We start from the raw sequence: 13,895 nt of genomic DNA, 5'->3' as shown, positions 1-13,895 counted from the left end.
ATTGCATTCAGCAGAATTTAACCTTAATTTTATTGGATCATACAAGGCATGGGGCAGTTATTAGAATAATTATTAAAGGCAGTGCTAGGATTTTCGCCAGACATATTGAACAAAGCCTTTGGGAAGGGTTTGTTACCACAAATGTTGGAAGAATTTCACGTCATCAGTTCCAACCATGGATCCTACACTGTTCTGTGCGGCAGACCTCTCAACCAATCGGGGACAAATTTCAACAGAATCAGGGACAAGTCACGAAAAAATCAGGGACAATCAGGGACACTTTTAAAATATTAGTGCTATTAACTTGAAACATTGACAGAATCAGAGCATATGAATTAATACACACTTTCTTAAGTAAAAGAAGTCTATAACTCTTAATTATTGTCATTATTCATTAAGTGTAATTCACCATCTTTCCTCCAAAAGTCACTAGTTTTAGGAGGGATTAAGAGGGACAGAGCTAAAATTTGAGTCAAAATTAGGGACAGTTGAGAGGTATGGCAGCAGTATTCTTTGTTTTGTTAAGTGGGTCCCTCAGGATCGGTGAAATGTTAAAAGCAGCCTCAATGCCTCATTCAGTCTTTATGACTGGAGGATGTCATATTATCTCTGCAGCAAGTGGTGCTTTGGCTCAATATGTGAAAGACTAAGCACACTAGGAAGGGTATCCACATAGTTTTTGAAAGGGTTTTCGTAACTTTAGTCTACTCAGTGCTTTGGCAAAGCATGCTAAGAGCTTTATGATGCAGGGTTCAACTGACAAGGTACTTGTCTCTGAAAAAAGAAAAGTATTGCAGGTGTAATTCTTTTGATTACTGTTTCATAAGGCTTTGAGACAAGTGTTTTTTTTCTACTGCAAGGTTCTCCATTCACTCAGAACATACAGGGCATCTAACTAGGTGAGGGAAGGTCACTGAGTGGACTTGATTAAGAGGACAGGTAGAGGGGGCATCCAGGAGTTACAAATGTTACAGTTTATTTAAAAATATATTATTAAAAGCGGAAAATAATAACACCTATGGTCATGGAAAACTGAAAGAAATAATAATGTCAAAAAACAATGATGATGATGATGATGATAATAATAATAATAATAATAACAACAACATCAGACAAATTTAAAAAAGAAAAGAAAAAGAATATAAGAATGCTGCTGGTCCAAGGACAGTATGGTTAGCAGGTCATTCTCACATTTTTTTGGCTAAGAAGAGAAATACAGAGAACACGTGGAGCATAATAAGGATTACCAGATATGGAATTCAGAGTTTTATAGTGCAGCTGTAGGAACATGTGTTGGAGTCAGCTGATGGCAGTAATGATGTGCCTTCCAAAAAATATAAGAATGACACATAATGCTTACCCACTTAGGTGGCAAAAAAATACGTAAGTAGCTACAAAATGATTTAACTCAGATTATGCTGAATAACATCTGTTGTCTGAAAACTTTGTTTCCAGGTGTTATAATCATTTTGCCTAGAATCATGCCAAGGCTAGTGTGAAAGACAGCTTTTTGTTATAAAGCTTTAAGGCAGGTCTATGCATACATCAATAATGCATTGTCTTAGAAAGCTAAGATTTGGGGTTATATGTTTTGCTCTTCTCCAGTGGAATTTGGAAGACAAAGATCCAGCCTGGTACAATCCTGATGGGTTTCATTTGACAGGGGTAGATTTGAAATTGTTCAATCTTCAAATTCACTTCCTACTTTAGAAGCTTAAGTTTACATAGGCTGCATCTATTAAGGATGGAATAAGTTTGAACCTGGGAAGTTCTTTATAAAAAAATAAAGAGAGGAGTGGGCATGAAGGGGACTGTTTTATTTATTTATCTGGACGGTAAAAAGTTCACAGTTCTATTAGAAAGAAGCCTGGTGTGTGGAAGGACTGTTTATTAGGCTGTAGGCTCTAACTGATATCTGTGAGAAGGTGACATCTCCAAAAATGTATTATATTACACCTCTACAACATATTTGAGTGGGCTATACTACCAAGACACAATGAAAAATCTAAATCTTCAGCCTTCTTCTTGTGGAACAATTGACTCAATCAAAGTTTAAATGTTAGGGATAATTAGCAGATATAATAAATTTGTACAGGATTGCCTACAGCGGACAGGTTTGTGCAAGGACTATGAGCCACGCTTAATGGTAATGCATAGGGAGGTAGCCTATTTCATGCAGATTGCCTACAACTGATGCTATTATCAAATGAATAAAGTGTTACTGATTGGCACAGAAATTCTGTAATTTTGGCTGAAGACAAAAGTGTCCTTGTACTAAATAAGTACGGCTAGCGTCATAATTTGATGTTTTAGATGAGGAGACTAAAATAACATTGTCAATGCATAAATGCTGAGGGAGAGGGGAAAGACATACAGGACAGGTAGTGAACCCAATGGAACATCAAGGAGATCAGCAATCATCAGCAGACAGGCACACACACAGCCCACTTTGGTAATGGAAGCCACATGGTGGCATGACTGTGGAATTTGTTCTTCTATGCTTAACTGCAATTTCCACAAAAAAATTGTACCAAGGCATGTCTTTGGTGCAAGATTTGAGTACTAGGTAACTATAGAAATGTATTATTTGATAAACCTAGGTTCCTAGATTAGTACCAGGCTAATTGCCTTTGTAGGCCATTTTAAGTGTCGCCAATTAATCCATGTGAGAATTAAACCCTGCACCTTGTGTCTGTAAGGCAAATATTTTAATCATTATGCCAACCTCCCTCTACCTGCTAAAACAAAAATAGTTTCTTAGGATGGGAATTGTGTGTTATTTTGAGTGGATAAGTGCAGGACAAAGCTTGTTTGCTGAAAGAGTTGTCCTTCTGACCCCTCCTTATGTTATGTGATAGGCTGACAGGTCAGATTAATGAGCTATGATCTTCTTGTCCATCAAATCCTGGAGAGGGATGTTTGAGGACAGGAAAGAAGGTCTGATTCCTAGGGATATTTAAGACGGGACACAAACTAGTCTAGCCTCTTCCCACAGAATCTTGGTGCAGTTCCATCCTTCTTTTGGTATGGAAGGGTTGCTGGGTAAGATGCAGGTTCCATCTGAGATATAAAGGGGATCTGATGCTTCCAAAAATATATTAATTTATAATATTCTATGAAGCTTGAGAAAAGGTAATCATACAAACAAGGTGAGAGGATGCCCCACCTCCAAGTGGTGGTAGGTTGACTGCTTCCTCTGGATTAATTGATTATGGTAAGTAGGTGGATGCTTTCACACAATATTTGCGTAGTCTTTGCTATCATGCCACCATTAGCTAGAAGATGCACTAAAAAATTCATTCTTCAGCATATATTTTATAGAAACAATTACCTTAGATCAAAGTTCTGATGGTAGGAACAAGTTGTGATACAACTAAAATGATAGAGTATGGGCTGGCAAAGATGTGGCTGCACTAGCAGGCAGGCTAGTTGGCAATGCACAGTGAGGAAGATGATATAAGATTAACTATAACTGCTGTTATTGTCAGCTGAATAAAGTGCCACTGACTGGTTTGGACAATTGAATGCAGGAAGTGGTATAATTCTGGCTGCCATAATTTGATGTTTGAGATAAGACTGTTATAACTGCCTTAAGGCAAGGTGTGTACAGTAAGTTCATATTGAGATCTGCCTACTTCCATGCACATTTACATCCTGATCTGCTACAACTAATGACATGCTCTATGACTGACATGACATTTATCTGAGAAGATATGGAATGCAGGTTATTTTATTAATTTGTTCACTGGGTAAGTCTACTGGTCACAGGTTCCTTTTTTCAAGGGCAGTCCGAGAGTACTGCCTGGCTAAATGACTTGCTCAGTCACACAGAAAGCAAACAGAGGTTAAAGAATGAAACCCTATACTCTAGGCTGTTAGAATCAGCTTTGCACTGTGTAATCCTTCTCACAATAACCAACAGCCAATCTTCAACCCTTCAGTCTGCCTACCCAGGTGACTCTCTATTACCTGGATGGACACATGATCCCAGACTTCCAGAAGCATAAGAGGAAAATATGACACCATGCCAGCAAGAAGGTCAAACTGACTACTACGTTCTGTTTGGTTCTGTTTTTTTATTTAAGTCTGTTAAATGTTGTAGCGGAATGAGAACAACGTGAAAAGATCTTAACTCATTCACTCCAGTGGAGCCCAGGAAGTTTGTACTGTAACTTCCAATGGGCGGAGCCTATGCCATTTGACAGAATCAAATTATGCCCTCATATTTCAAACAAATGTTCATGTCTCTGGAACCATAGGGGGTTATGAAAGATGTATAAATGGCAAACTGCACAAACTATTTTTATAGGGTCTATATAATATCCTCGAACACTTAAAAAAGCGAACGCTGATTGATCAAACTTATTTTCGTGAAACTGCAAAATATCAAAGCAGCAGAAACTCAATTTTTTTCCTAGGGAAAGAATTTGGTTGTCCGTTTCTGTTGCTTCTGTATTTTCAGTGTTATGGTGGAAAGTTACCGGTCGGATTCAGGTAAGTGTGCGATTGTGTGGATGTGAGTGTTAGGGTGATTTAGGTGAGTTAGGGTTAGGGCTCGGGTTAGGTGTGTGTGCGATTGAGTGGACATGAGGGTTAGGGCGGATTTAAGTGAGTTAGGGTTAGGGAGCGGGTGAGGTGAGTGTGCGATAGTGACGGACCTTAAGGTTAGGGATTGGGTTAAGGTAAGTGGGTAGTTAGTGGTGTGTGCATAGTTTAGTGTAGGGTTAGGTATCAGATTTTAGGTGTATGTGTGTGGATTTCTGTTTGTTTGGTGTGCTTGTGTTGTGTGTATGTGTTTTGGATCAGCGATTTTTTCCCAGGGAAAAAAATCGCTGATCTGACAGTTCGAGATTGTAAGCTTTCGCTTAAATTAGGTCGATCAATCAGCGTTCGCTTTTTTAAGCATTCGATGATATAATATAGACCCTTTTTATAGTGGTAGTATTCTTTAGGTTCTAGGTTGTAAACAGAATTTTATAAGTCACAGTAAACACAGTAACAATTACATTTATAACATTTTGTAAACAACGTACAATATCTCAGCAACCATTCAAGTTACACACATATTGTTAGCAGCATTTTATTCATCTACCTGGGAGCTTTTATATGAGGCTAAGAAATTTTGTTTATATTGCTTGATTGCTGCGATATTTAGAAAAGTGTAAAAATGATATCTTTATAAATTAATGTCATAAAAACAACAGTTAATTAAGCAATAACCCACGCCTGGGTGTGGTTAATGCTGGATTTACCCATGGTTGGTGTGGTTTGGTCACAAGGGTGAAGCCTGAGTGGCCAAACAAAGACAACCATGGGTAAATCTAGCATTACCCACACTCAAAAGTGGGTTATTGCTATTATACAATGACATTTAAGAAAAAAAAATACTTACTTTTCTTAAATAATGGCATTGTATAATGCCTCCATGCTGCCCTTCCGCAGCTGTCTGGTATTCTGCAGCAGTTCTGATGTACTGTGCATGCAGTACATCAGAACTGTGGGTGGTAGCAATGGAGAAAGCAAGATCTCCGTTGCTTTTTACAAAGTGTCTCACTATGTTAAAGGAGTTTAACATAGCGAGACAGCTTTAAAAAAAGCAACGAAGAAAGGAAGATCTCCGTTACTTTTTTTAAAGCTGTATCGCTATGTTAAACTCCTTTAACATAGCGAGACAGTTTCTAAAAAGAACGGAGATCTTGCTTTCTCCGTTGCTACTACCCACAGCTCTGATGTACTGCATACGCAGTACATCAGAATTGCCGCAGAATACCAGACAGCTGTGGAAGGGCAGCATGGAGGCATTATATAATGGCATTATTTAAGAAAAGTAAGTATTTTTTTTCCTTAAATAATGTCATTGTATAATAACAATAACCCACTTCTGATGCCTGGGTGTGGGTAATGCTGGATTTACCCACGGTTGTCTTTGTTTGGCCACTTGGGCTTCGCCCTCATGACTAAACCACACCAACCGTGGGTAAATCCAGCATTACCTACACCCAGGCATCAGTAGAAGTTAACTGCAGATGCACCTGGAGGTGTCACTCAGATGTAATGAGGTGCTACATAAAGTCAGAACAACATCAAATCAATAACGAGGCTATTCAAGTATTTATTAAAGGAATATCAATAATGCACATACCACCAAGAACTCCTTTTTGTCCACCATCTGATTGCCGTCGGTATCAAACATGTTGAATGCTATTTTGAAACCTGCATGAGGCTCTGAGAGATTGGCAAAAAGTTAGTATATTAGTATTAAGGGTCAGTTTAAATCATACATAACTGTGACTTCTATGTAATGGTAGTTCACCAATGTAATAATTTGCCTTTTAGTAATAGTTGTAAACACACTACAAGTGCAAAACTTCAACTTAAGTACTGAAGGTGAAGAAATGTAAATTTATGAAACTGTTAGGCAATGGAAAAGACATGCATGTTACATGAATGTTGATGTAAATGACAATGTGCTTATCCTGCTATTATGAGTATTAATACCTTGCACAATCGTTTGATGTGATTATTTAGCTTTTATATGCCATAAAGATACACTACCTGGTTAGCACATACTAAACACAAAAGCAAAGTTTACATCCATGGAGGAAGATTACTTACCCATTTTAATGGTTTACTGCACATAAAAATAGTATACAACATAGACTTCCACTTTAGAAAACATGTCTCAAGTCTCTGATGTGATGCTGATGACTCTCAATCTTCAAATAATGAAACTAAAAAATGAGTCCCACTAGAGTTCTAGTTTCTTCCTTTAGGCATCTGAACATGGGCCAAGGAGTAGTTTCCAGTACAATGGATACCAGAAGTGCAAGGAAGACATGATAAACAGGGCAGTAGTGAACTGATGTTATGACAATGATATTGAAGCCCCAAGTGGTGTGCAGTAGGGGTCAGTACTGGAACTGTTTTCCTTTAATATCTTTACAAGTGGCACTGTCAAGGAATGGAAAGAAAGCATCGTACCTCCATCAATATAACAGGATAGCCTACAACAAAGATTTATACAGAAGATTGAAAGAACATAACAAAAATGCAGCAGGTTATTATATGGTGTTTTAAATTCAGTGTTCAGAATGCCAAAGAAACATACAATAAAATGAAAAATCTTAAAGGAAGTAAATAAAAATAGTTAACAAGGAAAAGGATTCACTGAAAACAAAATAAATGGTGTTGGGGTCAGGTTTAATTTCTCCAAGTGTTTTGGGTTTCTAATACCATTACAGGGATGGACCCTATTCCTAATTCAGGATATGGATAGAGTTTTGTGCAATTAGTGTTTTGTTTTAGTTTTTTATGTCAGCCAAGAGCATCAGGGGTTCAGTTGTAAGACATGGATGAAAGACTTTAAAACCATACGAAAAGTAGGAAAGTGGGGATAAATGGTACTGTGAATCAATGGATGAAGTTTCCATTACAATCAATTATTTATTTACTGTTTCATATAGAGAATTTGTGGGCACTGATGTACAGCACCCTGCCTTGACATTTTAAAGGCAATGCTATTACTTACCAGGCAGCAAAAAAACAAACAAACAAAAAAAAAAACAGTCTGTTTATTACTTACAAAGATATCATGTGCAAATATTAGTACAGAAGAAAGTAGTCACATCCACTGTGACAAAAAAGATGAACCACAGAGGATCACACAGATTTGTGAGCCATATTCCAAACGGTCCATGGGTTACACAGCAGAGGATCTTCACTAAAAAGAAAAACAGGTCTGAGCAGCCCAGAGCAATCCACATTCACACATTTGCATGAAGTTGCAGGGATGGATTATCAGACTTTCATAGACTGACAGACCCATCAGACTAATTACACTAAGAATGCACAATATAATAAAATTTTAAGATGTGCAGCATAAAGGAGTCTTACTGTGTATACATTGAAGCATCCACAGCTGTAAAAGAGCAGCCATAAATCTGATTTTCCGTGGTCAAGGTCACCTATTGCAGAAGTGGAATGGAAGGGGTGGGGAATTACAACATACTAGGGTCATGTCGTAAATAGCTTACTGATGTTGTTACATAGGATATAATACAGGGGCTGAGGGGGGAGGCAAACCGGACAGGTCCAGTAGCCCAAGGAAAAAGTAAGGGGAATAGCAACCACCAACAAGCAGACATACAGCCCATCTTGATAACGGAAGCCATATGGTTCCATAACTAAAGGATCTGTGCAGATAACGAGAGATACATTTGACTACAGTCCCCATAAAGATGAGTGTACCAAGACAAGCCCTTTGCCTAGCATTGGAGTACTAGGTAACTGGACACATAGAACCTACATAAACTATTAGGGACAACCACCTATTAAGAAAAATGTGCTTTACAACGACAAAACAATATTATACTTTTATCTTGTTTTTCACTGCTGTTGGTATGTACTTACAGCAAATACTACTGTGGCTGCTGTACAAATCACATACTATCACATAACCATAAACAGGTACTGACATGCAAACACTCAGATACCAGCTTGCCTTTACTTTCGACTGCCTTTACCAGTGGGTTCTGGGAGATGTTGGGTAACAAAGGTGATTTTCCATCTTGCACACAAGCTTGAAGAGGCATGTACTTCCTATGTTTGTATACTAGACATATGGAACTGCCTCGTTTGCATGCTATACATGTGGACCCATAAGTCCTCTTTTGGAAATGCCTATATAGTTAATTCTGCAAGTTCAGGACAGTGCTTTACTCAAAGCATAAATGTTTTGGAATCCAGCTGTGGTACAAGCATGTATCTGGTACACAGGAACAAAAGCAAAGAGCATAGCAGTAAGAAACATACCAGCATCAACATCAACAATCTCTACTACTTTAAGGCGACTAAATAATCTGATCTTGAAACCACAGACATGTACTGAGAAAATACAGACGGTTCAGTAACGGAGAATTCACTTCAAGCTGGAGTCTTTTTCCTGAGCTTCCTGTGATCTTTCTTCTGATTTTGAGGGCAAAGTATTTTACTTCAGAGCAGGTGCCTGCTTGGTGGAGATTGTAGTCTTATTGGGATCTCTTTGTCCAGTATTTTGACTGTCTTCATTAGGTATCCATGTACATGTTTGCATTTCCATAGGCAACTGCACAACACTCTTGGTCTATGTTTACCTAAGTTTGCAGATAACTATAAAGTGGGTGTTGTTATTCAATCTTTCACTGACTTACAATTGTTGGGTTAGACCACATTAACAACTGTTGCAAAGACAATGGTTTCAACATTAAATGTGAAAAATATATAGTATAGCACATTTTCTTAAACAAAACATTTTCACATACCATGTAGGTGACACACCTCTCCAATCAGACACTGTCATAAGGAATCTTGGCACTCTTCTTGATAATATTTTATCTTTTGGCCATAAAATCCACACAGTGCATTAGAAAGTATTCTGTCTGGTTCATACAATTTCAAAAGGCATCCTCTAGATCCAAAGAAGTCTTAATTCCCCATTATGCATATCACAACAGACCCAGTGATGAATAGAATGCCTCTTTTGGAATCTATTTCTTTAAACTTATCAATCAACTTGAAAAACCTCTGAGACTCCTAACTAAAAAAGATCTGCAACTTCAAAAAGTCTTAGTTATTAGGAGAGAGTGGTAGCACCTCTCTCTGTACTCAGTTTTTATAGACTTTATAGACTTGTCTAGCCTTTTGAGCAACAGAAGATCCAACCTGCTCTGACCTCCTCTGCCTTCACATAACAAATGGTTCATTAAATACTCATTTAAAGGAGCTAATCCTTCATTAACAGATAAATAGGACATTTCAGCATGACAGATTCACATCCAAAAGTATCCTCCAGCTCTGCAACCAATTTGCACTACATGTCAAGCAGAATATCACCCTTCCCCCTTTCAAGGTAAATCTAGATAACTGGATGTGTACCCCCAAATTCTCTATCATCTATCTTGCTTTTCCCTCCTTGACACTGGAGGGAACTTTTTAATATGGGTTACTGGCTAGGCTTGTAATGTTCGGCAGATTGACTTCCTAGTAATTACCTACGAACACTGTGTCGACAATATTGCTCCCGGCACCTCTGTGTAATTTCATCATCAAATTTTTGGACATATGACATTATTAAGCACACTGTAGTACCCACATCAGTTACAGGGAGACTGGTAACAGAGAGACAGAAGTTCTGGTATAAATGCATGAAATACAAGTAGCACTATACACTGTCAAATCGTACTATACTTATCAGTATCTCTGTGCGTGGTTTAAGCATATTCAGCAATGGAAAATAGTTCGGTTATGTTTTTAGGGCCCTTGTCAACATTATGGTGAAGATAACACTGCCTATATGATACTATGCCTCTGATAAAGCCCCCTGATTTATTCTGCTCACTGCTAAAGCTACTACTGCTGCAGTAGCCTTAGCTATATTGGTTCTATCCTGCCAAAGCTATAACTGCCGGCCAGCTTCCAAAGCTTCCACCTTCCACGCACCTAAACCATTAGTCAAATCAAACTGAGTTGACTAGAAATATAGATTTTGGTGTCACAGCCCTTCAGAGCTTTCAAGCCAACAGAGAGAGGGAGGCTGAACCCTGAAATGACACTGCTAGGAACAACACACTAAAAAACAAGGGGAATGGAGTGAGGTAGTGGCTACTGAAGCAGTGATCATTGGAACATCTACTGTTATGCTAACTTTACTTAACACAATTGTACTATGCTCATCATATTGATCACTGATGCTATATAGGTAGATTACCCTAGCTTACTTCAGTTAAGAGAGGGAAGGAAAAGGGTACATCAGACCCTGAGGAATGGTCCTAGCAAAGCCTGATCTGGACTTAGAGAAGGAATCAAGGTTGTAATGCCTTAGAAACATATGTGGAGAGGACTAAGTTGCTGCTTTTAGAATACTTCTAGAATCCAACCCTTTCCAAAAAGCCATAGAGAAAGCCAAGGTCCTGGTAGAGTGGGCCCTTCACCCTGCTTGGAATATATATATATATATATATATATATATATATATATATATATATATATATATATATATATATATATATATACAACATTTTTTGTGAATATAACAAAAGGTAATGGCCTTAGACAACCATTTAGAAATAATATGCTTTGACAGAGGTTGTTCATTTTTACCTTCACAAGAAATGAAAAATTCATCCGAAGACCTGAAAGATTTAAATAGTACTTGAGTTTTCTGTGGACATCCAAAGTATGGAGTATGCTTTCTCCCTCATTTTTTTAGGTTCAGGAAAGAAAACAGGGGAATTGATAGTTTGGATTAATGAAAACTTAGATACCACTTTAGCCATAAAAGAAAAATTAGTTCTCAAAGAAATCCTATCTCTGTGGAAAATAAGGTAAGGTTGACTCACCATTAGAGCTTGTAACTCAGATACCCTTCTTGCATAAGTGTTTTCCATGTTAAGAACCTCAAGTCAGCCAGGTTAGCTGGTTCAAATGGAGAAAGTTTTAGCCTCTCTAACACAAAATTAAGATCCCAAGGAGGGGCCACTGCTTTTCTTGGATGCCTCTTATACAAAACCTCATTCAAATCATTTTGACATAAGAATGTACTGAAACAGGAGGATCCATGGGCAGACATGCTGAAATGACTGATAAATGAACCATGATGGAAGAGTAATTCCCACTAATATTGTAAAACCAGAGAACAACTAGCCCTGAATGGGTGCTGGGTATGTTAATGACACCAACTAAAAAAGCTTTTTCCATTTGCTGATATATAACTTTCTAGTAGCAAGCTTTCTTGTTTCCTTTAGTACCTGTTGCATGCCCTCATTAAACAGGTGCCTAAACTGAATTAAGGTCCTATCAATCAGACAGTCAGTTGTAGTTGACTAGGGCCGTGGTGTATCAAACACGCCTGATCTTGTGTGAATAGATCCATTTTGTAAGGAAGCTTGTAATAATTGCCTCTGGCCATTTCCAAAAGAAGGAAGAATCAATGTTGCCTATGTCAGAAGACAGTCACCATAATGATCGATCTTGGGAGATTCCTTCTAAATCTTCAGAAGTACCTTAGATATCAATGGAAAGGGTGGAAAGACATACAGGAACATTCATCTCCAAGGAAAAGAGAAGGCATCTGTCTTCCAGGTCTTCTTCAATGGAGTCCTTGAACAAAGACTTGGCAGTTGATTTTTCAGAGAGGAGGTAAATAGGTCTACTTAAGTAACTCTCCATAGATGGATCAAATCTTGGAAGACCCCCTGATCTAGTTGTCATTCATTAGGGTCTGCCCTTGTCTTGCTCAGCTTGTTTGCCACATAATTAATTGTGCTGTGAAGCTATATCCAAAGCTAACATGATTAGTCTGCAAAGGAAGTAAAACCTGGTTCTCCCCTTGATTGTTGATGCATCACATGACTATGGCATTGTCTGTAATAACCTGAAAAAGTCTTAACGACCAAAGATGACTCAGAGAGTTAAGTGCCTTGACCAGGGAAATAATCGTTTTTATATTTATGTGCTTGTGTCTGTCCTTGGAGTCCCACACACCTTCTACTTTTATCTCTCCTGAAACTAACTGCTCTCTAAAAGTCTGAGATGTCTGTGGTGAAAGACTACTTTTGAAAAGAGAAGGTGAAGGGGAAACCCGGATTTAGGGATATTTGCTGTGTCCACCAAGTGACATCTCTTCTGACAAATGCAAGCACTGGGATTTTAAAAGACAAAGGATGTTGGTGCTGGGAACAAAGAGACTTCCATTACTACTGTATCTTTCTCATGTGGAGTCTTCCAGGGGGTATCATTGAATCATACATGCCATGAAACCCAAAATCTTGACGTATTCCCACAAAGTGACAAAAGTCTGAGTGGAAAACCTTTGAAAAATATCTAGACAGAGATCTAATTTTTCCTGTTGAAGAAAAGTTATTTGAACTGAGGTGTCTAGTTGACACCCTGAGAAAATAATCCTGCTAGAAGGAGTAAAAAAATGACTTTTGAATTTCTCTTGGAATTCCAGCTTGTTTAGGAGATCTTTCACCCAAGAGAGAGATTCCTGACACTTTGATAAAGACTCTGCAAAGATAAAAAATGTGGATACCCTGTAACATGGAATGAGCTATAACTTGGAGCTATATACACTTTGTGAATACTGTTGGTGGAGTAGAGACTCCAAAGGGTAAGGCAAAGACCGGACAATGTCATCTGGACACACACAACCTTAAGAAACGCCTGAAATCTGGATGAATGGGATGTGATGATATGGATATTTTAAATTTGACATTACTAGGAAACTTGAATGAGGAAGAAGAGGTAACAAGTTGTGAAGTGACCTCCTTTTTGAATATGGGCACTATCACAGATTTAGAAAAGAAAGATCCAGAAATAGTCTCCAAGAATTTTGTTTTGTTTGCTTTAAAAGCATCCCTGAATAAAAACCTTTCCCAACATGGGAAGGAGAAACTTGTTCTATCAATCCCTGGGACAGCATGTATTGAAGAACAGGTGGAAGAAAAAGAGTCTGATTTTGTGGATGGGGAATTACTCCCTGAAAAGGAGGGATTTCCTCCCACTGCCATCTGTAACTTTGATGATCTTTATAATCCACTTGTCTGAAACCATCTGTTGCAAAAGAGAAAAGTGAAGATTCAGACTTACTGGAAGGGAAATGGGACTGCCAAGGTGGGAGGCAGCACATAGTCCCTTAAATAGTCATTCTGACTCATTGGACTGTCCTTGGTTTGGGGCAATGGTTTCCTGAATTTGTTTTGGACCCCACCCCTGCCATTTCTTTGTAGACGTCTGTTTACCAGCATAATCCCATAGACAAATTGGAAAAGAAGGGCTGAAAAATCTTAGAAAGCCACTGTATCAACTTACTCTTTTCATCACACTTTTTGATTACTTCTGCAGCAGAGGAACCAAAA

General features: G+C 38.3%; 1 protein-coding gene across 2 annotated transcripts in view; it reads right to left on the bottom strand.

Annotated features, from left to right (window-relative positions):
* MICU3 (mitochondrial calcium uptake family member 3) overlaps positions 1-13,895 on the bottom strand; it is a 1,861,160-nt gene that overhangs the window by 696,878 nt on the left and 1,150,387 nt on the right. For both annotated transcript variants that reach the window (XM_044062504.1, XM_044062503.1), the window contains exon 6: positions 6,143-6,225. In XM_044062504.1, coding sequence (XP_043918439.1) covers positions 6,143-6,225 — 83 coding nt within the window. The remainder of the gene's footprint in view (positions 1-6,142; positions 6,226-13,895) is intronic.

Source organism: Protopterus annectens, chromosome 2.part1, assembly GCF_019279795.1.
Source record: "Protopterus annectens isolate FY-2018-M chromosome 2.part1, PAN1.0, whole genome shotgun sequence".
NCBI classification, from domain to species: Eukaryota; Metazoa; Chordata; order Ceratodontiformes; family Protopteridae; genus Protopterus; species Protopterus annectens.
Note: the sequence above shows the minus strand (reverse complement) of the source record. Positions and strands in the feature narration are given on the sequence as shown.